This window comes from Diospyros lotus, chromosome 7, assembly GCF_014633365.1.
Source record: "Diospyros lotus cultivar Yz01 chromosome 7, ASM1463336v1, whole genome shotgun sequence".
NCBI classification, from domain to species: Eukaryota; Viridiplantae; Streptophyta; class Magnoliopsida; order Ericales; family Ebenaceae; genus Diospyros; species Diospyros lotus.
Genome location: NC_068344.1, coordinates 36,301,767 through 36,327,888, shown reverse-complemented (window position 1 = coordinate 36,327,888; position 26,122 = coordinate 36,301,767). Strand labels below are relative to the sequence as shown.

Here is a 26,122-nt window from a genome sequence, read left to right as displayed (position 1 = left end):
TTTGGCTGATCAGACGTATGTTTCTAGAAGAGAGATGTCCCGACCTATTTTGAAGCCGGTAGTCACATCTGTATTATAGAGGGCCTTGATGTAGTGTTCTATATGATGCCTCGTCTCATATGGAGCCTACAAAGAGACAATGGGTTATTATCTCACTATTTGGAGTTGCATACACGAATTTTAATTTGCCAATCATTTTCACCTATGATCTTATCTTCTGTGAGCCCCTTATAACTCTACCCAATACAATAAATAAAAAATCAAATATTTTTAACATGTTGTATGGTTACTAGAAGGAAATTAAGCTCAAAGACATCTTCCGGCAAGTTCGATATGAAAACAGTGGTTTAGTAATCTAAGCTGAGATAAATGGGGGATATTATGTTCGAGAGATTTTCAAAAGAATAGTTGTAACCTTTCACTTGTTTGGGAAAAGATCCAAGTCAAGGAACTAGAGGTCGTAATCTTTCAAATTTTATTTACACACATGAATGGTTGTAATCTTTAGTAAAGGGTTATACCTCACTTATTTTAAATTTAATTTAAGTAGTTATAACTTTTGGTGAAAAAATATACCTTTGGTAAAGGGTTGTAACACACAAGAGTTATTTATATCCTTCTATGAAGAATTATAATATATATGAATGGCTATACTTGTGGTGAAGAGTTGTAACATTATCTATAAATAGATTGGTGTCTTGTTAGATAAAAAAATTTGAGAATTCATATGATTTTTTTCTCCTTGTTATTTTCTTACATTCTTACATAAAATTTCATAATATTTGTGTATACAAAAACCTATTCTTTGTATTATTTTATTGAAGAATTATAATACAAAACTTCTTGTATTTGTTATTAATTCTGTGTGTTCGGATTTATTTTTGGAAATTACACATTCGTCAACAAACATTATTCTTGATTTCATTGTATTTTGGAGGCTTGTTTGGATCCCTTGTGTATTGTGTTTTAGGACAAACAGAATTTTAAAGAAAGCGAATTTTCGTGCTTTAAAACCTTTGAATTATTGCAATATATTTATCATTACACCACCACAATTTTTCAACAAAGAATATTTGCCCGCTTTGGCTGGCGCGCTGCGCCAATGCACGCAAGTACCCATCGAAATCAGATCGACAACAGCTGTCTTGAAGAAATCCACCCCAGATGCCTTGTGTGCAATCCGAGCCATTCCCAGTCAAGGGAAGTTGAATATCAAGGACACAATCACTAGCAGGCGTCTTGGCAAAAACCAAGTGAACGGCGGCGAGTAAGGTGAGAATTGACACAACAGAGGAAGATTTTCGATGCATAGTCCTAAGGAAATTCAGCAGAGGCATAGCCATGGAAGGCTGATTTTGCAGATAAATCAATCAAAGAGAGAACAGAAGGCAAGAGCACCATGAATCTTCCGTCCTTGAGATCATGTATGCACAGATAATAGGACACTGCATTATGTAAAGTACAGCTTCCTATGAAAGAAAGAAGAGTCGTCAGGCTGGCAAATTCGGCCCTTTCAAGAGTGAATGTCGTCTACGGAGAGGAAGAAGGTGTCTTTAATTTGTTGGATGCTTAATTTATATCTAAGCAAAAACAGCTGACAAGAGACATGCGTCGCCAGGTATTGAGAGCTCCTCACCTTGCACAAGTCGAGAGATTGTCATTTTTGTTCGTAGCTAGCCTTCTCTCTGTTTTTGTCTTTCAACTGAAAATCTATTATCGACCCTTTATTTTACTCTTTAATCTAGATCACAGGTGATTATGCATGGAGCTTCTTCTGTATCTCTTGTGCCCCTTTTTTGTTTTTTTGTTTTAATCAAAAGGGTTTAATCTTATTGTATGAACTTGAGAGGCATACATAAGAGAAACTTTTAAAAATACTATAAATTTTTAAACTATTTAACTCAATACTATACTTTTCAAACAACTTAACAAACTACTATAAATCATTCGCATGGCGTTTCACATAGAAATCAGTAGAACTCGTTATTTGTAGTAGTGACATGAAGTCCTCGATATTTAACCAAACTTTGTTCACTTGTCTAATGTGTTGTCTCTAAATAATTTTTGTACTTAATTTTTTTTTGGACTATTTTGAACTTGTTACCCTTGGTACAAATCGAGATCTGCTGTCTCATTCTCCAGTCTTCTTGGTTGTCCCTTCAATTAAATTAAGCCATCTCACAAAATTAATATACAGTTATGTGTATTAATAAAGTCAGAAAACTTAACATTCTTCTAAAATTCATTATGCAATATAATTCATTAATTGCATAATAAATTTTGGAAGAAGAACGTTGAATTTTTTGACTTTATTAATACATATAATTGTATATTAATTTGGTGAAGTGACTTAATTGAATTGGAGAAACAGCCAATGAGATGGTAGATCTTAACTCCCTCGGTACCAAGTTCCTCATAATTTTTTATTTTAGGGTGCGTTTGATTGCGAAGGTAGAATTTGGGTAGAAAGGAAATGAATTACGAGGAATTGAATTATTTAGAATTAAATTTCAAGAAAAATATCAATTGAAAGTGTTTGATTGTCTTAATTTTCTATCTAGAAATTGTTATATTTTTTCATCTTTTGGTATTTGATTGTTATTATTTTTCATAAAAATAATTATATACACACATGCAGATAATTAATAAATACACAAATAAATAATCAATACATAAAATAAATTAAATATATATACACGAAATATTTAAAAAATAAATTAACACATACAAAAATATACATACACATAGCAAAGAGGATGAAGAGCCGCTGTTGCCATCGTCAATGGCTGCCCCTACTGCCCTCGTCGTTCACCCCTGGGTTGCGCACCATCACTCCATTGCTAGCTGTTGTTCGCTCGCCTTTTCTCTCACTCACCCTCTCTCTCGCTCACTCCATCGTTGGCTGTAGATCGCTCGCTCTCTCTTTCACTTGTCGCTAGCACTCACTCGCACTCGCTCTTAGCCATGGTCTCCCACTGAGCTCCAATCATTGCCTCTCCCCTTCTCTAGCTCCATTGCTAGTCGTAGATCGCTCGCTCTATCTCTCTCTCTTGCTCACACTCGCTCTCAACCATGGTTTACCACTGAGCTCCCGTCGCTGCCCCTTCCCCTCTCTCGCTGCAAATCAAAGGTTTCCTTACCTAGAAAACAATTTCTCTCCCCCACCTTAAGAATTCATTTTCTAGCAAAAGTGAGAAAAGAGGGTCACGTGATTCTCAAGTGAGAATTTAATTTACCTGAAAAATTAAACAATCAAACACTACAAAAGCTAGAATTTAGGTAAAAAATATGACCAATCAAACAGGCCCTAATTAAAATTATCCTATGAACAAGATATTGCCAAGTAGCAAGTTTTATTTGTGTGAATTTTATATTAAAACACTCTTTCCAGCGTGGAACAATGGTATGAATGATTTTTGGTCATTTGTTAAATTATTTGAAAAATTAAATAATTTAAAAATTTATAGTATTTTAAAAAAAATTCTCCATACATAATAATAAGGAAAATGTTATTGGTACACCCATTTTGTACACCTTGGGCTACAAAATGGGGTATTATAACAAAAAACCCCTCATGAGGCGCATAGAGGCGCGTGAGGCTCATGGAGAGGTGTAGGGTATTTTGGTCATAATACCCCTTGTGTAGTCCAAGATATACAAAAATGGTGTACATGTAGGATGATCCAATAATAAAGGCAAATGACTAGAAAAAGTGAGAAGGTGATTGGCAGTCTTCACCATTGCTTTGAACAAGTCCTTTGGATTTTGTGGAAGAAGAGACAACTGCCGGCCAGTTTCTGGTTTTGTTTTTGGCTCCCCTAAGCAGAAAGCCGAAAATGGGACATTTATGCTTGTTGTTTGGACTCATTAAAGACACTAATAACAATTGCTTTAGCATAAGTAGTGGGATTAATTTTTCATAATTAAAGATTATATGTTTGTGACATAAATTAAAATTGTGTATAAGAATGACCATTTTTTTTATTTCTAAATAATGAAAAATGGTGCAAATTGAGCTGCACCATTTTCTTATTCTTTTGCAATTGATATGTTACTAATTTAAGATAGTAAAGTAGTGCTCAAAATACTCTAAATTCATGAGGACCCGCCCCTCTCTATAGGTGTCAAAAGGGCCGGCCCGAGTCGGCCCACGGGCTTTTTAAACGGGCCGGGCCGACCCTTTTACTAAAAGGGCCGGCCCGGGCCGGGCCCGGGCCCTTTATCATTGATAGGGCCCGGCCCGGCCCACGTCCCCCCTACAAAGGGGCCGGGCCGGCCCGGGCCCGGCCCTTTTTTTTTCTTTTTTTTAAATAATTTTTTTAAAAATAATACATATAATATATACATATATAAAAATTAATTTGTTTCTTTTTAAAATATTTTCTATCTTAATTCTTAAGTTTTAAATATTATTTCATTAATTTATATGCCTTATAATTTTTCTTGTGAATTGAATCAATTAATATGAAAAATAATGTACATATAAAAAGGAGAATGCTTATTTATAATTTAAATATATAAAAAATTTAACTTAAAAATTTTAAATAAATTAATTGATGGTTATTATTTATATATATTGCGAAATTAAATTTTTTAATATCTAATATCAATAATTACTAAATAATAACAAAATTAAAAAAAAAATGAGTAAGGGCCTCATGGGCCCGGCCCATAAGGGCCCAACAGGCCACGGGCCGGGCCATGGGCCCAATTTCTTTGGCCCAGCCCGGCCCCCCAATGGGGGCCGGGTCGGGCCCGGCCCGTATGAACAATAACGGGCCAGGCCAAAGCCTGGCCCATCACGGGCTAGGCCGAGCGGCCCGCAGGTCGCCCGGCTCTTTTGACACCTCTACCTCTCTCCGATTGAGACAGGGTCAAAGGTTGTTTAATTAATGTTGAGTTGAATTTGAGGAATTCTCGATTAAATTTTAATAAGAGTCAAGACGAATATGGTATTTAATATTCTCATCTTACTCGTATCTCTATATAAATATATTATGTATTATATTATATATTTAAAATATATAAAAATATTATTTTTTATATATGAATATATAGATTTGATCATTCGAGCCAGAATGAGGTGAAAACCCCTATCTTGAGTATGGGACAAGATATGGAGTAAGGTACTGAAGTTCGAGATTGTAGACAAGGTAAACCCCATCGTGCCTATAAAAACAATTATTCACCAATCTTCCCACAACAAAAAAGTATGTCAAAAGCAAGTTTAAGTGAAGTCCTATTTAGGTAGCTGGATCAAATGCAAAAGCCAAGTTCAAGTGGAGGCCTATTTAACCCAACCAGGCCGAATATAGCCGAATCAAATGCATGGACTCAAATTAGTCTTCCAAAAATATGATTTAGGGTTATAAGTTCATAGTTTTATATTTTTTAAAATTCTTAAAAAGAGAAAAAGGAAATAGAGGTGATAAGGGACACAACGTGTTAAGGGTTAACTCTATATTTCTCTTTATGTATTTATATATATATATATATATATATTATAATTATTTAAACTTTTTGTTATTTCAATTACACATTAAGATCTACATTTTCGAGTCAATTTAACTCATATGTTTTGACCTTTTTTTCGTGTGACTATTTAAATTTTTCGTTGTTTTGATTACACCCCTCTATTTATATTTTCGAGTCAATTTAACTCATGTGTTTTGACATTTTTTTCGTGTGTTGTTTTGATTACACCCCTCTATCTACATTTTTTAATCAATTTAACACATATACTTTAACGCATAAAAAAATATAATAAAATGAGATGATTAACACTTGGCTAATCACATCCAAAGAATCATCATATGTTTGGTAAAGAAAATAAGAGAATACAAATACAAGATCGAAAGAAGACAATTGGTAGCAATGTTTTCAACTTGACAAATCAATCAAAGTTTTCACCTAAAGTGCTGATTCATCTCATCTTATCTTTTTTTTTTTTTTCTTTACATGTCAAAGTATAAAAGGTTAAATTGACTAAAAAATGCATGTACATGAGTATAATCAAAACAATAAAAAGTTCAGTTTGCCATATGAAAAAAAAATCAAATTACTAGATTAAATTAATTCAAAAATATAGATATATGCGTGTAGTTGAAACAATAAAAAATTCTATTAGTCACACGCAAAAAATATAAAAATATAAGAACAAAAATATAACTTTGGGCTCTAAAAAGGTAAGCATGCTGACAATCTAAGAACACTACTCATGAGTAATATATTATGTACTGATAACAAAAACTAATGTTAATAAATAAGTGCATTCGCAAATTCTATATGGACTTAATTAGGTTTTCATGTAATTTAATTCAATTATTATATTTCTATTTCTTTGTACTAAGTTGACATAGAATCAGATGTATAAACTCAACCCACCCCCATTGCTTGCTTCAAATTTCAGACAAATTGTTGTTGCTTGAAGAAACAACAAACAGCTCTCTCTTTTTTTTTTTAATGATTGTTTGATTTTTTCCAATAACTTATGGCTAAATAAATGTTTTATATCTTAATATTTTGATGTGTCGTACCATTTTAATATAATTGCATAAATTTTGAAATTTAAACCTAAGTCAATGAAAATACAGCCTAAACTCTGATGTTATATAAGAATTGAATTGAAAAAAGAAAAAAATGAGGCCCTTTGTAAGCTTTTGTAAACACCTATACGAAAGATAAGAATATGATATAGTACAACAAAATAATTAAATTTAGTTGGGTTGGGTTAGATTGGTAGTACTTTGTGATTTAATCAATTTTATTCTAAAATTCTTAAATTTCTATTCATACAAATATACTTCCAAATAAATTTAACAATTCAAAGTGATGAGATTGATGATAAATAGAATGGCGAGCTACTCATTTTCTTTTTATGTTTTTGAAAAAAAAAATTATTCGTCGTCAAGATGGTTAAAAGCTTCTTAAATAGTTGTAGAGGGTAAAAAGAAGTTAAAGAATTATATACCACATGATTAAGATGTCACATTTTTTATGCTCACAAAATTTAGTATGGTGAGTAATATTGCTTATTTTTGTTTATTTTCGATAAAAATACCTCCTAAGTATTGAAATAATGAAAAGTTTAAGTTATTATATAAAAATATTATTAAAATATAAAATTTAAATTAATTTACAAATATATATTAAAGAGTGTAATTAAAATAAATAAAAATATAAATATTTACGTGAAAAAATTTAAAAATATAAGAATAAAAATATAAATTTGGCCAGTATAACAAATAATCAAATTAGGTATATATATGGTAAGTAAATAAATATAAAGGACGAAATTGCTAACAAGTTGTCTACGTTCCTTTTGATGTGATTATATAATATTTATATGAAAATAAATTTGGATACAGCTGTATAATTGATTATTTAATAATATTTTTGAATAAAAATATTCAAAAAGTCTATCCAAATTTGTCAACAAAAAGGACATTTATTTAAATAATAGAATAGATTAATATTTAAATCAAAATTTTAATTACTTTAGGTCTGATAAGGGAGGAAGCGTGTCACGTGGAACTTAAAAAAATCATAAAGAATCTCCCTGGTAATAGCAGAATCTCCCTGGCAAGAGCAAGACGCAAACTCGCCTCCAGAAATACGACGTCGTAATGCCAGGATCTTCCCACCATCGCCGGCCAACAGAAGGTCAAACAAATCAGCTCTATCCCGAGCCGACCGATCTCCGGCGAGAAAGAGGGAAAATCTCCGAGAAATGGGGTTCACCGGTGGCGGAGGCGGCGGCGGAGAATCGGAATCATCGTCTCTGCTCAACAGCCAAAACAGTCAAGCCAAAGCGCCGAAGGATTCTTTCCATTTGGCATACGCAATCTACTTCACTCTCGGCGCTGGCTATCTTCTTCCCTGGAACGCCTTCATCACCGCCGTCGACTACTTCTCGTACCTCTACCCGGACTCCTCGGTCGATCGCGTCTTCGCCGTCGCCTACATGCTCTTTGGCCTCGTCTGCCTCCTCTTCATCGTCGCCTACGCCCACAGATCTCACTCCCACGTCCGGATCAACATAGGGCTCGCTCTCTTCGTCGTGTCTTTGGTCGTCGTTCCGATCACCGACGTCGCCTATGTCAAGGGCCGGACGGGGCTATACGGCGGATACTACGTAACGGTGGCCGCCGTCGCGCTATCCGGCATTGCCGATGGATTGGTCTCGGGGGGCGTGATTGGTGCCGCCGGCGAGATGCCGGACAGGTATATGCAGGCTGTTGTCGCCGGCACTGCTGCTTCAGGTACTGTTATTTTCGATTGTGGTGGTAACTGGGAGCATTTCTAGTGGTCTGAATTACTTGGCCTTAAGTTTATATTTGCATTTCATACTCTATAAAGATGGGCAAAATTATTGCTGGATCTCTTCTCTTATCCTTTGGCGCCAACTTCAATTTGGCGCAGGAAGCTCTCGAACCAATATTGCAAAATGGTGTTTGGTCACAATTTTTAATCATTTGGTGTTGAGTATTTACTAACATTAATTTTTTTTATTTTTTTTTTCAATTTTACCTCAATTTATATAACTTCAAAACAACTTATTCTCTTTATATTTTTTATCACTTTTATTATATTTATATATTTTGATTAATAATTAAAAATATAAATTAAATTATTATAAAAAATATATACCGATGTAAATATTTTATTAACATCTATAAAATAAGTATAATATTTAATATATTTTATAAATATCATATTAATATAAAATGAACTATTTTTTTTATGTATATGAATTTTTTTATTAAGTATATGAAATATTAAGTGAAAAAAATATTTATGGGAAAAATAGTTTCTTTGATTTAAAATATTAGTTGAAAAATGAGATGGATAAATAATTAGGTGGATAAAAAATTAGTTTGATAAAAGTTAGGCAAAAATAATTAATTAAAAATTTAGTAAAAAAATTAATTAAAATAACATATTTTGAAAAAAAAAATTAAAAAAATTATGAGAGTAATTTTTAATTTTTTTATAAAATGTGACTAATTATTTTTAATTATATTATATTAAGTTAAATAAATAAATTAATATTTATTAAATATTTATTTATAGAATATTCTTTAAAAATTCTTTTTTACACCAATTTAGTGTTATATATTGAAGACAATACTAATTTGGTGTTAAAAATTTTGGTGTAAACTACTCTTTGACACCAAAATAGCTCTAGATTTGGTGTCCAACATTGGAGATTTATTTCACTATGTTGAGTTGGCGGGTATACATTCTAACCCGTCAGTCATTTCTGCCTACACTCTTATCTACTTGTGATCGCTAAACTGGGAAGAGAATGGAAAAATTATAGCAGTTTGATGGAAATGGGGAGAGCTGCAGTTATGATAGATATGCGTTTCCACATTTATTGCAGGATTAATGAGTATCTTTTCTTTTTCTGTAAATGATTAATGAATCTCGAAGTCTCAAAAGAAAATAAATAACAAAATTCTGGAGAATAAATTTGGAATCTTAAAAGACGAAGCAGCTTTAGCTTTCAAGTAGAGTGTTATTCTTCCTCGTAATCCGTGTATTCTCCAATGGGTAAATTTTGTCAGCCAGGTACTTAAAGTAGCCCAGGCAACAAGCAAAATGACGGTTGTGGGTGAAAGGGACGTAGCATTTGTTAGCAGAAGCTGGAGTCATTTAACTTTTTCGTCCTTGCTACAATCATCCAAATCTTGTTGGTGGCATATGCTTTTGGGGTTTAAAATTGTGTTTTGTCGGTTTAGTTCGATATATAAACACTTTGATATGGAAATATGAAGTGCATCACACTATTTTATTTTTATTTTTTGATAAGCACATCTCGATTATATGTTTATATGCATTACAAAGACAAAAACAAAAATAAAAAAAATCTTTAATATCAACCTGTTGAACTGATAACCACGGGGAAGGATTAAGTAGAGTGTATGGGTAAAATAATTTTTTTTTATCAACAAAGCTAAGCCCAAGACCATGTAGATTGTTTAAGTTAATGTCCACAAGTCCATCAACATCCAATTGGAGAAATAAAATAAAATGTCTTCCAAATGACAATTTACCTTTTTATATGAAGATTTGGGTTGTAGATCAAGAAACTTGAGGTTATGTTTGAAGATTAGTGCTTTAAAGTTGTATATTTCAAATTCATTCACCTTCCCCTTGCTGGATTCAAGCTAGCTTTTACACATGTTGAGGCTACCACCTAAGACAGAGGTGAAAGTCAGACTAAGGTAATTGGTTTCCTCAAAATAAAGGAGAAAATTGGTTTGAAAAATTGATATAAGCTATTGTCGGGAGAAAAGGAGTGTTTTTGCAAGTTTATTAGGTTTATCCAAATTATTATTTTTTCTGTAAGTATTATCCAAATTATTGTTTCATCCTTCAGATTGTTGGTTGTTTTTTCAGTTAGTCTGATCTGGTAGTGGACTGAGTGGTCCTTATCTTCTTTGTTTGGTTTCAGATTAGGTGCTAAAAAGTGGTTTCTATTTTTGAGGAAGTGGTTAGTTTATCTCCAAAACTGTATATATATTGAGCCTACTTTGCTGAGAAATATACGATTTTCCTTGCCTATGTTTTAACAGCTGTTTAAGTTATGAACAACACAGTCATTATGAATGTCATAATCATGGCTACCGGGAACATGGTGCATTCTGGGTCATGGTATGGGAATAGGTACGGAATATGTTAGTATGCTAATTTTGTGGTACGAAGAGGGTTGGCTTAATTAGTTCATTGTTTTGGGTTGTAGTATGTTCTATGGTTGTACTTGAGTTGAAATTAGTTCGATTGATACTTCTAAAAATTGTTTTTTCTGTGTTGTTTAGAATTCTTTTCTATGTTTTTGTACAACTTTTGGAATGAATAATCCTATGCAAACAAAGTTTGGTTTGAACATAATTCAAAATGCAATAGAATATACAATATACAATATACAACAAAGTGAGGTAGCAAGCTTTCTTTTCTCTATTTTTCTTTTAAATTATTCTAATTTTATGTTTCTTTCCTAGTTTTTAACTGTTTTAACTAAACTCATGCACTGCTCGGGATCATCATTCTTAGGGATCCAGATCATGTTCCTCACGAACTTGGGACACAAAAGAACCACAGTCTGAAATGTGTGATCAGGTCACGGTTCTAGGGGGTAGGAGGGAACCCGGTAACTATGGTCATAATGTCAAGGACTAGGCATTATAGCATCGTGCAGGCTCTAAGCTAGTAAGCTTGTGAATTTTATTAGAGCATGTGAAGCAGGCATGACAGATTTGATAGGTGTTTGGGTGTTTGCTGAAGGCTGAAAGGTTGATATTTAACCCATGCATTGAAGCCAACACATCTACACTTGAAGACTAGGAAAGTCCTACCAATATTGACAAGTCTGATTAAAATGAATCAGTGATACCTAACTTGGAAGACTGGTGATGACAAATATCATTTTGCAAGGATCAAGATGTGGTTAATTGAAATTACTTCAAAATGTGGCTAGCAAAGAGTTATCCTAGTCATACTTCTTACCCCTTTTACTTAAACAAAATAATAAAAAAAATGAATGTCCATATCAGACGAGGCTCTCCACTCTGCAAAGGTTGAGTGTTGTTTTTGTCTATAGCCTTACCTTTGTTTTGCAAAGAAGTTGTTTCCACAATTTGAACCAAGACCTTTTGGTCGAAAATGAGTAACCTTACCATTGCTACCAAAGCATGCCCTCACCCATTATGTTTTTATACTCAAGGTCATTTGTCACTTTAAGAGGAGAAAAAATGGTTTTCAGTGGAAATTTATTACAATGTATGGCAGTTCCCAGAATTTAAGGAGATAGTTTCAAGACATTAGTTAGGGTTCTTATTGTTGTATTGCAGAAGTGTTGTGTGTCTATATGAAATTTTCTGTTCTGAGGATCCATCATCAGTTCAATCAAATAGAGACACGATCTATCTTCATGTTGTTCTCTATCACTAATGAAGGTGGACTACATCTCATACCGCCAGCAACTGTTACATAAAAGGAAATCACTTATTTTAATTTGTGTTTGATATACTTGCTGGCTTGGGAAAGGCTGAATGTGCTAATGTTTCGTGGAAGTAGTGCCCTGTGTTATTATTATGTTACTCTTTTATGCAAGTCTTGCACAGGAAATTTCCAGTAAAAGCAGTTTACTTTTGTATCATGGAGTGCAGGTGTCCTTGTCTCATTCCTAAGGATTTTTACCAAGGCTGTGTATCCGCAAGATCCCCATGGCCTCAGACAGAGTGCAAATCTCTATTTCATTGTCAGCATTGTTGCAATGATCATATGTATTGTTTTCTACAATGTTGCTCATCGATTGCCAGTTATCAAGTACTACCATGATCTGAAGGTTCAAGCAGTAAACGAGGAGAAAGAAGAAAAAGGTGTCCTGACTGGGAAACTGTGGAGGTCAACTTTGTGGGACATTGTTGGTAGAGTAAAATGGCATGGATTTGGGGTCCTCATCATCTACGTTGTGACATTGTCTATATTTCCCGGTTATATTACTGAAGATGTCCATTCCAAGACTCTCAAGGACTGGTATTCAATCCTCCTCATCACGGGCTACAATGTGTTTGATCTAGTTGGCAAGTCTCTAACTGCAGTGTATCTCCTTGAGAATGCAAAGGTTGCAATCGGTGCATGTTTTGCCAGATTGTTGTTTTTCCCCCTCTTCTTGGGTTGCTTGCATGGTCCTCAATTTTTCCGAACAGAGATTCCTGTAACGTTTTTGACTTGTCTTTTGGGCCTTACGAATGGCTATTTGACTAGTGTCTTAATGATTTTGACTCCCAAAACCGTTCAACTGCAACATGCAGAGGTCGCAGGGGTAGTCATGTTGTTGTTCTTGGTCGTTGGCCTGGCAGTTGGTTCGGTTCTGTCTTGGTTTTGGGTCATATGACCCCGTATTGTCCCGGATTTGCATGTTGTCAGACCTTACATCTGGAATTGCCCTTTGGTTTGACCTATGGACAGTTTACCTTTGTAAACCACGTATTGGTAATTGCCTCTTCCCTATCTGTCTTGTATTCCATAAACCTTGTAAACCCTGTATTGGTAATTAGACTTAACTGTCTTGTATTCCTTGTAAACCTTGCATTGCTAGTTGTCTCTTCCGCTTCCATATCGAAGCAATTGGTAAAGTTGTCATGTTTCCAAACCAAAACCAACTTGAAAATAGTATATTGGTAGGTTTCATGTTGGAAGATGTTGTTACTTTCTGTCTGCTTGGATGGAGTTTTTTTCTGCTCTCCTGAACCCTCTCTCTAATCTTTATGATACTGATAGCTGTGCCTCTGACTATGTTTTCATGCTTGTTTAGCATACTTCTTTAACAGTTACCCTTGTATAGGCAGGTTCGAGTTTTTTAAACTCGTGCACCATCGATGCTTTGGAAAGTGTTGTGTTTTGCACACAAGTCTTTCCCTTTGTTTCTTTTCTTTTCTGGCGAAAAAATAGTTTTTGCAGCTTGAATATGTAACTTTCTAATCACAAATGAACAATAGTAAACAGATTTACTATTGTGGATTGAACAAATGATTGATTGGAGTTTGGCTTTGTTTAGGAATTTGAGCTGTGGGTGGACACTAACTAGTATTCATCGCCTTATTTGGAAAGTTTGGCAGAACCTTCTCTTCTGAGTTCATTGTCTGTACATTAGCACTGTGAGTTCACTGTCATGGCTTTTATATGAGTAAAAGGTTTTTATTGTTTGTGCATGTGTTGGAATTAATAGGTCTTAAATGTGTGAATTGAAAAAGTCTTCAAGACTAAATATAACTGTTCAGGGTGCTGGTGAGTGGACACGTTCATTTAAATGTGAGAGGTACATGGTAAAAGATATGGACTTTCGTGAAATGGTGCAATCTAGACAATTAGGTCACACTCAAATTTGAAATGATGCGATTTGAAGATTTAGGTTAATCCGAATCAAATAATGTCATTTTTCACGATCGGATACTTAAAAATTATAAATATGATTTCCTTAATTCTATTCTATCCATTCAAAATCAATTCAAGTTAATTTTTTTAGTCAAAATCAAATTTTTGACCACAGTTTGTAGTGTTTAATATGCCAACTTGGATTTTAGATTTGAAGAGGCTATTTCTTCTCCAGTAAATGCTATTTGAACACTTAAGTTTTACATTTTTATTGACATTCTACATTAATGTCTTGTATATTTATATTGATTACAACACAATATAAGATATCAATGTAGAATATGACTATAAGTGTCAAACTTGAGTCTCAGGTAGCATTTCTGCTCTCTTTTATCATCACATTTTGTAAAATTAATATAGAAATAAATATTTAAATTTTTTTTTATTTTTACTCATGATTAAAATAACAATAATAGAAACATATCAAGTTTATGAGAATTAAACTAGATCTTTTACCATTTTTTTTTTGGTCTTTCACTATTTATTTGTTAAATTTATTTTTCTAAATAATCATAGAATTTGAGTGCTTGTATTCTCAATTTTTTTTTAAGACTAAACTATTATGGAAAAAAAATCTTAAATTACCACAAAAATCAAATTAATAATCAATTTTGACCCTTCTTTAAAATAGTCTCTAATTGAATTGGCTATATTTTTACTATCTTGGATGGTGTAGTTATCCGAAAATGTTATTTTGATGTAATATTTTTGTGTTGATATATATATATATTTTTGTAAGATAGTAAAATTGAAGGATCCCTCGATCACAATCAATTTTTGAACTGAACATATCTTGTACTTTCTAAAATTCATGATTTGTCTGTTTTACAATTCTTAGTAAACGGATAAATTCATCGCAAGTCAACGTTGAAAGGCTTAATATCTCAAATAGACACAATTGATTATGCATTCTTGCATGAAAACATAATTGAATGCATAACCTCACAACATCCTAAACTTTTAAATAGATGCAGTGGATCGTCTTCGTTATTTCAAAATATTATGTTAATATATTATATATTAATATTAATTAAATACATGATATAACATATTAATATAAGAGTATCATATTAAGTAAAATTCTCGTGTCCAATAGTGGTTTGAGACTTTTAATTGAGTGATTTTATTTTTTTAAGTATAAGTTTTGAGTAGAAACAAAATTGTATTCTATTTAAATAATGTTTGTTAAAATACGCAAGATAAGAAAGTATCAAGATAAATCCAAAATAATTTTTGGATCAAGATATGAAATAGTCAAGATAAAATTGAGAAATATTTTAAAATTTTTATAAAACTATTTGTTAAAATACAAAATGAGATAGAAAAAAGTATAACATTCTATAGAGAAGAGAACACAAACACAGCACGACTATCATGGGAAGGAATAAGAGGTTGTTTGGCTTAGTAGTTTGATCGCGTATAAGCTGCATAAGTAGTTTTAAAGCTATACAGCTTTGTATGATGAAGTGTTTGGCAACCATTAACAGCTTTAATGCTGTATAGCGTATCAGCTGTTTTAACAGCGTTGGCCAGAAGTTGGTGCCCCCTAGCTTTGGGAAAAAAAGCTATAGAGTTGACCGAAAAAAATACCATTTTACCCTCATCTTCTCCCACCATCTTCTCCACAAGGTATGCCATTATCGCGCTGCCGTCGTCGCCCCTCCACCATTATCGCCCTGCCGCCGTTGCCCCTCTTCCATAATTGTTGTCGTCCAGCTGAGCCGCCGCAAGCAGCCTCGTGTTGGTGGGTCATGCCATGGCAACATCTGGTTCTAGATCCGCCGCCCAGCGCCATCGACAAACCCTTCTCCATTACCGCTGTCTCCATAGCCCATCTCAGCTGCCGCTTCCCGATCCTCCTCCTTCTTCAGATCTGTCGTCGCCGTCAAATTGTGGGTCTCCTCCTTCTCTCTCCAAAATCTTCTGCTCCCTGCGTGCAGCGTATATGTATATGTATATATAAATAACACAAATAATATATATTATTATTATATATAACATATATAGTAATATTGTATTAATATATTTTTAATAATTATGTATAATTTATTTATATTTAATAATAAAATTTTACATCATTCAACATTATGTTTATTTTGGTCTTTTTGTCAAATTTTAATAACTTATCAGCTCTTTCAAACCAAACACATAAATATTAATTGGCAGCTTAAAAGTATATTTATTCAAATACAATATTAACTTAAATACCATCTAACTTTTAACTTAAAAGCTAAATAACTTAAAAGCTATGAAAAAAAATGGTGAGCCAAACAACCTCTTAGTTTCAATGTTCCCAAGCCACTTTTTACTCGTATGATTATAGCCACAGCCAGGGGCGGAGCCAATGTAGGCCCAGTGAGGGCCATGGCCCTCATTGGGCCTTAGCCCGCCATTGAGTTTGGCCTGCACTGGCCTGCTAGAAATTGGATATTTGAAATTGAAACCCTCCCTCACTCTCAATCAGTTCCTTTCTCGCTTGCCCGTCGCCCACCCCCTTTATCCTTCTCCCCCTCTCTTGCACTAGCCCTCGCTTGTAGCGGCTCGCTGCTGCCTCGAGTCATAGTCAAAGATGTGCTTTTGAGGTAATCTTGATATTGTAAGGTCAAATCCACTTGGGAATAATTTCAAAAAAATTTATTTATCCAAAAAAGTAAAGGTTCTGAATGAAGTATTCCAAAGGAGAGAGAAAAAGATTAAAAATAGTTTTTGATAAAACAGTTTTAATTTTTAAAAAATTAATAAAATACTTAACTTTGAAATCTGCCAACTCAACAAATAATCAAGAATTTACCTCTTGCCTTAATTGGTTAGAAATCAAACAAGAAGATGTAGCATTCAAATAAATGTTATTCTGGAAAAATTCTCATTGATTAAATATTTTTAAACAATAACAAAATTCTACTGATTTGAGTCATGGTGATTGTAACGAGAAAGTGGTTGATGATTGGTTTCTTACTTTTGTTTTGTTTGGATGGTTGATTTCTTTCCAGTTGTATGGAACTTGTTAGAATCTCATCACACCCACCCATGTAGTATACATTCATAAGTTAATTTCTTTTAGTTTTAATGTCAATGAATGTTGGGAGCAGAGGCTGCCATTAATTTTGAAAGAGTCATTTTTAAAACGAAAATCTCCGTCAGTTATAAAAAATGTTGATAAAGAGAAATCAAATAGTATTAATTTTGATGTTACACAACTTCCCATCAATCCTAGACAAAGAATTTCAATTTTAGATTACAATATTAATATTCGAGATCAAGTTCGAAGAGCATATATGCAAAAAAATCTTTGTCAGTCTCTAGATCATAATTTTTCATATAGATCATTTGGACGAACGAACAAAAATTAGACAATTTAATATTGTACAATCGAATGGGAGATTAGTGGATAAATGATAAGTTAATTGTTTACGTTGAGAAAGAGATATTTTTAAATATTGATAATGAATTTATTATACAACGTTATTAAAATATAAAACATCGCAAAAAAATTATTGTAAGGTATTAAATAAATTATGTTAACTTTTAAAATATTTATATTATTATATTATTTTTTTTTTAATAAATTTCGCCCTCGATGAAATTTTTTTTTGGCTCCGCCGCTGGCCACAGCATGCACGTACCTCACTCTGGATTTTTGCAATATGGCATGCTAGACCCATCTTGGAGAAAAATCTCTTGGTGCCGACAAAATACAAGGGACCGTGATTGCTAAAAGGCCCTGACAATAACAACTTACGTGAATTGGTCATCACACATTAGAAATCAATTGACGAGGAGAATCAAAAGTTCAATTAAAATTATTTTACCTGGAATCAGAAGATACACAAAACGAGTCTGGGAGATTGTGATTTCCATTCCTGAGAAGCAAAAGAATGGAAGGGAATACCAATTTATGAAAACTAACACAAATGACAATTAGGTATTCAATGATATAAAGATCCCCTTGAAAAAAACAAAAAAAAAAAAAAAAAGAGAAGAAGAAAATAAGCTACACTCCAATTCATAGCAGCTGTATCTAGAGGTTCTTCAAATCAGAAGAGATCCTCGAACTGTTGTTGGAATAAGTTGAAAAATGAAGTTAATATATGCATTACCATCACCCAATTGCAAGGGCTGGGCCCACTGCCAATGCCATTTTTAACGACAGCGCACATTGCACGCAGTGCATTACCATCACCCAATTGCAAGGGCTGGGCCCACTGCCAATACCATTTTTAGTCCACAACGTGGTTGGCCTCTGTTGCTTCGCGTAGATTAGACGATAGGTCGATACGAAGGGTGTTTGTTTTCCGAGCAGGTGAACAATGGCTTCCACCAGCACCCAATTGCAGGACGGAGCTTCTCTCCCTTCTAGGTTTAGTTCCTGCAAATACGTTGTCTTTTTTGGAACTTTAGAGGCGAAGACACCTGTAATGGTTTCGTTGACCATCTCTATTCGGCTCTGCATCAGAAGGCCATTTTCACGTTCAAGAATGGCCCGAAGCTAGAGAGTTGTGAATCGATTTCTCCGACACTCCTAAAAGTCATCAAAGAGTCCAGGTTTGTCGTGATTGTTTTCTCCAAAAAGTACGTACGCTTCTTCCAAGAGATTTTCTGTGGTGGTTTTTTATAAAGTAATCCTGAAGGATCTACTTTATAGAACACGGGCAAAACGGTGAGTGCCAGAAGGGAAAGCGTTTTGCCGATGTTCTATAAAGTAGATCCCTCGGATTTACGAAAACAAAGATGGAGCGTTGGAGAAGCATTCGCCAAACACGAGCGAGATTCCAGCGAAGAGAAGGAGAAACAGAAGGTGTAAAATCAATGGAACTGCTTATAATTCCAAAACTATTTGCATTCTTCTTGACAATGAAGCTATTGCCAACAGTGTCATGATTGCAGATTGATGTTAAGCGAGTGAGTATGCCCCTTGATTTTATTCATAGAATAGACTGTAATCACCTAGAGATAGAGAAAATCTTAATGCGATTCCTTATACCCTTGAAAAATTAAATATGCTTTGAAAACAGCAATTGAATTTCAAATCTTGAATTTAGAGGTAACCTAATCTTGAGATCTGATGCCCTTTTTTCAGGGATTCCAACACTGGTACTAGTGTTGTAAGGTCCTGAAGAAGACGAACAACCATCAGAGACAATTCTACAGTTAGTGCAACTTGAACATCTTGAATGTTGTCCAGAAGAAGGATCCATTAAATCTTCAGAGCATCTGTTGATATCTCTATAGACAAGTTCCTCTGCAGTCATATTGATCCAGATGAAGCTATTATATTAGGGAAAATAACTTCAACAGATGGTTAGAGGGTCGATATCAACAGATACGACATGTATTTCAGGTATTCACCTCAATGCTTATTAGCCGTACATAACCTAAAAATGGTTGAAATAAGGTACTCACCAATAAAATGAATGAACCGACCCCTTACAGAAGTAGTCAAGGTCAACAGACGGGCAAAAATGTCATCCACTGATGAGCAAAATCTGACATGACTGGAAAGAAGGCTTCCAGTCCTCATAGCAGTGGAGCAAACCTGAGGAGCATATTCCAAACTTGGAACATCAAACTTTAAAATCAAAATGAGATGAATATAAATCAAATGCCAAGAATTGCTAGTCAATATGGTAGATGAGTTAATAGCATGCTGGGGGCATATGGATATTATAAGGGTAAGGGAATGGGATAAGTGCCCAACAACAATACAACTGCACATTTGGATCTTCTATTTTTAAGATAGTTGAAGAAACTAAACTCATGTTTGATTCTGAAGAAAGATTTCAAAACTCTAACATGGGTAAAAGATAAATATTTCTCTCTTAGGTTTCACTTAATTTCAAGTATATTTCTAAACAACATCAACTTATCTTAGAATATCATGCAAGTACATTATACTTACCATTCATAATGTGTCTATATTACCCATTCACTACCAGATATATATTTCAATATCCTCAAATAGAGGATTTAAGTATGTCGATTCATGGTCGAAACCCACACCCAACACTCATATCCAAACCCATATAACATTGATAGCATGAGATAAACCTCGCATGTAGTCCAGCTAAATGAAATCCAACTGTCTTCAGCAATAAGAGGTCTCAGAATAGATACAATTATATAAACAACTAAACAAGTCCTCATAAAATGGATGCACCACATTGAAGGGCTATGAGATGTATGGTTCATGCATAATGAACTGTTATCCCATACTCACTGCTGTACTAGTGTTATTTGAAATTTCTCCATTCATGGATAGGTTTGATATTAGTCCTTCCATAAAAAATAACAATTATGTAGGAAAAATATAGACAACAAATAAAAAAAAGGCAATTCAGTTCATGCCAATAGATCTGATATGAATTTATTGGGGGAAAAAAAGAAAATAAGATTCAAGAAGAACTGGGGGGGATAGACTAAACTGGATTCTTAACTCTTAAGGAAGAGACCGCAAAGAAATTCACACTACACTTGCACAAAGCCATAATTTGATATTCCATAAGAATAATGCTAGGAGTGATAACTGATGACAGTGTCATTAATTATGTGGTGTCTCCTCATTTCAGATGTTGTTTGTAATTCATTCAAGGAGAAGCAGGCAACAGGTTCTGCCAATCTCCCTCTTACAAGATCTCCCACAAGCATGATGGGAAGCTCAAGAATGAAACTATCCTGCCAGAGGCATATGCAACTGGGTCTACATTACAAACAAATAAGACCAATATGTCAAAAGACTTTTCAGATCTACCTCTCTAACATGGATAAGGGAGAGAAATATTTTCCTCTTAAGATTCATTTAGTTTCAACTTTCAAGTACCTTTCTGAATGGTACCATCAATTAATCTTATAATATCATGTAAATACATTATACTTTTATCCATATTCCACAACACTCACAAGTAACATTGGTGGCATGAGACAAGCTTCAAATGTAGTCAAATTAAATGAAATCTCAACATTCTTCCCCAAATAAGAGTTACAACTATAAACATGTCCTCATAAAATGCATGCACAACCTTGAAGGGTTATGGCATGCCAGTTCAACCACATCTAGACCCTTCATAGAATGCATACCACTACATGAAACCTAAATTCCCCAATCTGAGGTGACTTCAAGGGGAAAAAAAAAATGGGTGTGCACAATGCATGAGGCTCCCAGCTTTGCAAAGGCTGGGAAAGGGTCATTTTTATACACACCAGTACCCCTGTTTCTCAACCTTGAATCTATGACCTTCTAGTCATAAAGGAGATTGTTGCTACTAAGGCTTGTCATCAAATAATATTTTACCATTAATACCCTGGATTTAAACATCAAATCTACCTCATTTGCATAATATTTTATGCATGAATGTTTTCAAGCACTCACCGCTCTGGTGTCACTAGAAGTTTCTCCATTCATGGATAGGTCTGACATTTGTCCTTCCTTTCCTGATGAAATGTAACAATTATACAGATATAATTAGAATACAGAAAAAGGGCAATTCAATTCATGACAATGCATCTTATCTGAATCTCTTGGGGAGAAAAAGGAAAATAATATTCAAGAAGAATCAGTACAGCCAGAATAAACTAAATTCTTAAGGAAGACCACAAAGAAACTCACACTCGCATTCACACAAAGCCATAATTTGACATTCAATGAAAGAAAGAAATAATCACATGTATGCAATTAGCAGCTTAGTGCCAACCTAATCCCAGTTCATTCAAGAAGAAGCAGGCAACAGATTAGACTAATCCCACTTTTAAAAAAAGATACCGATGAGAAGCTCAAGAACAAAATTATCCTGCAAACTGATGTATTCCATGGGTCTATATTGCCCACAAATAAGACCAAAATGTCAAAACTTTCTAGATCTAACTCCCCCTCCGCCCACTCCGACCAATCTCCACATAAAAAGGAGAAAATGATGTAAGAAGATAGCATAATATTAGTGGAGGAACAGATGATACGTCATGGAGGACAGGTCATTCCTAATTTCACACAAGTATGACTTCAGTGGGTTCCTGGAACGAGACGAGAGGAGGAACTTCGGTGGCATAAACTAATGGCTCAAGTCAGATTCAATCTAAACGTGACATGGTTAACACCAACTCAAAATCTGATCCAATTGCATCTTAAGTTCCCAATTCTACCTAGAAGAACAAACTCAAAACAATAATAATAAATTACAAAGCAAATCGGGTGCAGAAAATTACTACAGGTCATTCAAAAGAAAACAAAGAAAGGTCTCACGGAACTACAATGATGCATCCTTGAAATTCAAAACACATGGAAGCCATCTTCAGATTAATAGTAATAACCAAAAGAAAAGGAAAGGAAGGTGAACAATTAAGGTAAGGCCCACAGATCGCTCCTCGATGTCAAAAGAATACCAAATTTACACAACAAGAAGTATAAAGAAAGAAAGAAAAATCTGCCCATTTTCAATAAAGCTAGGGTGTGCATGGTTCGATTTGATTGATTTTTGATATTTTCAATACTCTAAATCATTTGTGCAATTTTCTGTTAAACCAAACCCTGTGGTCTTTTTGGTGTGTCGAAACTGCACCGAATCGCACTGTATTTTGTGGTGTGGTTCAGTGCGGTTTTCGCAATTTGTTCAAAATATTCAAAATATTAATCTACTCATTTTCGTAGTGCGATTTTTATGATTCAATAAAATGTTTCATCAACCATTTAGTTATAAATCAAAATAAATAAAACAATCTTTTATTTATAACATATTGTATAGAGATTGTTTATAAGCAATCTGTTTGCATATAAACAATCTGTTTATATACAAACAGATTGTTTATGGTTTAATAAATTGTTTCCTAGTGCGGTTTCTGTTTATCAGATTGTTTATGGCTTAATAAATTGTTTCGTAGTGCGGTTTCTGTTTATATATAAACAGAAGAGATTGTTTACAATCTGTTTAACAGTATGTTTTTCTGGTTTGAGAATAAATTGTTTTGTAAATTATTTCATAATTTTTTTATTATTACATTATACTCGAGGATTCAATTTTAAACCGAACCAAGAAATCTTCAAATCACAAATCGCATGGTTTGAGATTCTTAAACCGTACCAGACCGCTCCCCTTAAAAAACCGCACGGTGTGATGCGGTGCGATTCGGTTTTCACGATTTATCAATTTTTTTGAACATCCCTAAATAAAGCAATGAACTTTGCAAAAATAATAAATAATAAGAATATATATTAAATTACTCCAAACATGAACCAATGAAAGAGATGGGTCATTGAATGGGAATGGAGCAAAATTCTTCAGATCGTTACCCAATAACTGTTGCTTTTATGGCCCATCTGGGATCACTCTATCAACGTCCAATTCCATCTGAAAAATCTGCAATTAATCAAATGTCTGGGTTTTCAGTTTCGCTTTCGCTTGAAAAATCCTCCAGAATTTCTGTTCCAAAGATCTTGAATTTATTGATTCGCTGCAAAAAGTGAAAGTGGAAAAGAAAGGGTCTTCGGCCTTTCCCAAAACCAGTGATTGGGTTATGCAGATTTGAGATCAAATGAGAGCTCTGGAAGCATCCCGTTTCTGGTTTTGCTTCACAGGCACACCAAGCACATTGATCAGACAGTAACCAAAGAAATCGTGTCATGATAAGTAACCATCCTATATTTGGATGGATTTTGTCCAAAAAGAACAATAAAAGAGTAATATATTTAACAAGAAACATTTTTTTATTTCAATAAAAGTTATTAAATTTTGGTCAATGTATCAATTTTAAAATATATTTCAAAATTTATTAATTTATATTTAATTTTTAGTTTTGTCTGTCTTAATATTTTTTTATGTATTGATTAATACTCTCTTGATGTATTAATTATTAATTTTTTTCTCATTTTTCAAACTCTTACAAATGTAAAATTGATACAAATTTGAAAGCTTAAACATAAAATTAATAAAGTTTGTTGTGGAATTGATACCATACAAAGTTTGATATTTTCAATAATTGACCCAAAACCATGTGTTTAACAAAATGTACCACTCTTGTTAGTATTTTTTGGTCCACTCTTTGAGACAAATTCAAGAAATAATATAAAAATTAGGTGAAAACCATAATGTGAAGTCTAAAAAGTGGCTATATGATTAACCCTTTCCTGCAACTTAATCTTATATGAGCAATCTAACATGAAAATCACTTCCCCAGAAGAAGAAAAAAAATAAGTCTTGAAGGCACTCCAGTTGACAAAATGGTACACAGTAAAACCTATTTACAGCAGAGCCTATACAGGACCATTATCCAGTTCAAACCCACAAACACTTTCTGCAGTGGTACAAGATGAATGAGCGATAAAGTCTAACTTAGTGATAGGTCGTAGCACTCGCGAGTTCGAGTCGTGTGAGTCTCAATTGCTCTCTTAGTAAGACTCGAGTAGTATAGTCTTATTCCCCAACAGTTAATTGTCTTGTGCTACTCATCTAACTTTTATCTGATAAACTCTGTTGTACCAAATAGAGTGAAGTGTCATGTGGAAGAGGTCATACTTCAACGGCTTGGCATGCCACAGAAAATGCCTCTGAGCTTTCCTCACAGCAAGCTGCATTGCAAGATACCTCTCCTCTGGTATAGAAAGGAGAACATCTTTCAAGTTTGGAATGTCTTTCTCTGCAAGAATCACAGAGAAGGCCCCCCAGTCCAAGACCTCGAAAAACGGTGGGACAAAGTTGTCAGATATGATCACTGGCACGCACTCGTAGAAGATGGCTTCAACGACACGTGGACTGTTCACCTCGTAGCCCTTGGGGCAGATGCAGTACTTGCTGCTTTTCATATGCTGGATGTAATTCATCTTGCTTGCCACTCCGGGAGGCATAGGACCAAGGATCTTCATATCCGGGTCTTTGTCCTTCCAGTGCTTCAGCAAGATTGGACGCAGGTAGCCATGCATGTTACCGGCATAGAAGGCGAGTATGTGTCGTTTAGAAGGGGGTTTTCCACCGAGGTCCCTCAGAGGATTTCTGGCCGATCGCACGTAGGTTTCTGGAAGAGAGATGTCTCGGCCTATTTTGAAGCCGGTAGTCACATCTGCATTGCAGAGGGCCTTGATGCAGTGTTCCATATGATGCCTCGTTTCATATGGAGCCTACAAAGAGACAATGGGTTATTATCTCACTATTTGGGGTTGGGTACATGAATTCTAATTTGCCAGTCATTTTTATCTATGATCTTATCTTCTATGAGCCACTTATAACTCTACCCAATACAACAAATAAAATATCAAATATTTTTAACATGTTGTATAGTTATTAGAAGGAAATTAAGCTCAAAGAAAATCTTCCCTGCAAGTTCGGCATGAAAACAGTGGTTTAGTAATCTAAGCTGAGGTAAATGGGGGATATTAAGAAAAAACAAGTGACGTGGTTGAATATTTTCTGAACAAATTTTTGAAGCAAAAGCAATAGTAACGGGACATACCCAATCATGGCAGGCAACAAGAAAATGATCGGCTCCACCAGTTCTATTCCAGAAGCGGTACTTTGCTGCAATTGTTTCCGTGTACTGTTTCAAATATTGTCGTAGGTTTGTGCGGTTGTGAGAGTTGCGTACGTACAGGGAATACTCGAGCATTCTAGAACTGAATGGCATGTAAAATAGGTGTGCCTTTCTGGGATCCTTAACCGCAAACTGTCTGTTTCCCTCCATCAATTTCATAAACCATCCCTCTGAGGCGTATAAGCCCTTTAGGATTGGCTGATGAAAGATTGGTTTTTCTCCTTCCTTGTAGATATACACTTTGAGATTGCGTTCCATGAGGTCATAGCTCCTAATCACGCAACCGAATCAATGTTTTTTAAATTCAGATGAAAAGGAAAACAAAATGCTTTCTCACAAGAAAAGGGTACTGTCCGAGTTCTAAGCACAAACTCAAGAAGACCGAATAAACTAATGTGCCACTGCCCCGGCCCCGGGGGGGAGGGGGGGTGTTGTTATTTGTGCGCAGATTCAACAATCAACATTGTTTTTGATTCTGCTATTTTCTCCAGCAGGTTCAGTTGCAATGTCAAAATTCAAAAATATGACTACATGTAAAATTAAAAAAGAAACGTAAACTTCAACAACTAATGCCTGAACCTCTGAAACTTTAACTAATTCTCTGTTCCCGGGAAAAAAAAAAGAGAGAGAAGCTTTTTAGAAATTTTATGTCATTTGAAATCCTACAGTTGCA

General features: G+C 34.4%; 3 protein-coding genes across 3 annotated transcripts in view; 2 read left to right on the top strand and 1 right to left on the bottom strand.

Annotated features, from left to right (window-relative positions):
• LOC127805939 (probable glycosyltransferase At3g42180) overlaps positions 1 to 26,122 on the bottom strand; it is a 29,593-nt gene that overhangs the window by 1,144 nt on the left and 2,327 nt on the right. The window contains exons 4-5 of the mRNA XM_052342788.1: positions 25,372 to 25,720; positions 24,686 to 25,039 (exon numbers count right to left, since the gene is read on the bottom strand). Coding sequence (XP_052198748.1) covers positions 24,686 to 25,039; positions 25,372 to 25,720 — 703 coding nt within the window. The remainder of the gene's footprint in view (positions 1 to 24,685; positions 25,040 to 25,371; positions 25,721 to 26,122) is intronic.
• On the top strand, positions 7,584 to 13,102 carry LOC127805941 (equilibrative nucleotide transporter 1-like). The gene is made up of 2 exons (XM_052342795.1): positions 7,584 to 8,261; positions 12,174 to 13,102. Exons 1-2 carry the CDS (start codon positions 7,730 to 7,732, stop codon positions 12,902 to 12,904), a joined length of 1,263 nt encoding a protein of 420 aa, XP_052198755.1. The 5' UTR covers positions 7,584 to 7,729; the 3' UTR covers positions 12,905 to 13,102.
• On the top strand, positions 18,124 to 25,619 carry LOC127805942 (uncharacterized). Its single transcript, XM_052342796.1, is given in 4 exon segments — positions 18,124 to 18,739; positions 19,022 to 19,282; positions 24,412 to 24,535; positions 24,537 to 25,619. Coding segments are annotated over 3 exon segments (252 nt in total). The 5' UTR covers positions 18,124 to 18,739; positions 19,022 to 19,271; the 3' UTR covers positions 24,654 to 25,619.

Excerpts from the sequence above, each read along its gene's own strand:
- LOC127805941 (XM_052342795.1), top strand. The coding sequence starts at position 7,730 with ATGGGGTTCACCGGTGGCGGAGGCGGCGGCGGAGAATCGGAATCATCG. Across the intron at positions 8,262-12,173 it reads CGCCGGCACTGCTGCTTCAG|GTGTCCTTGTCTCATTCCTA; the intron begins GTACTGTTATTT and ends CATGGAGTGCAG.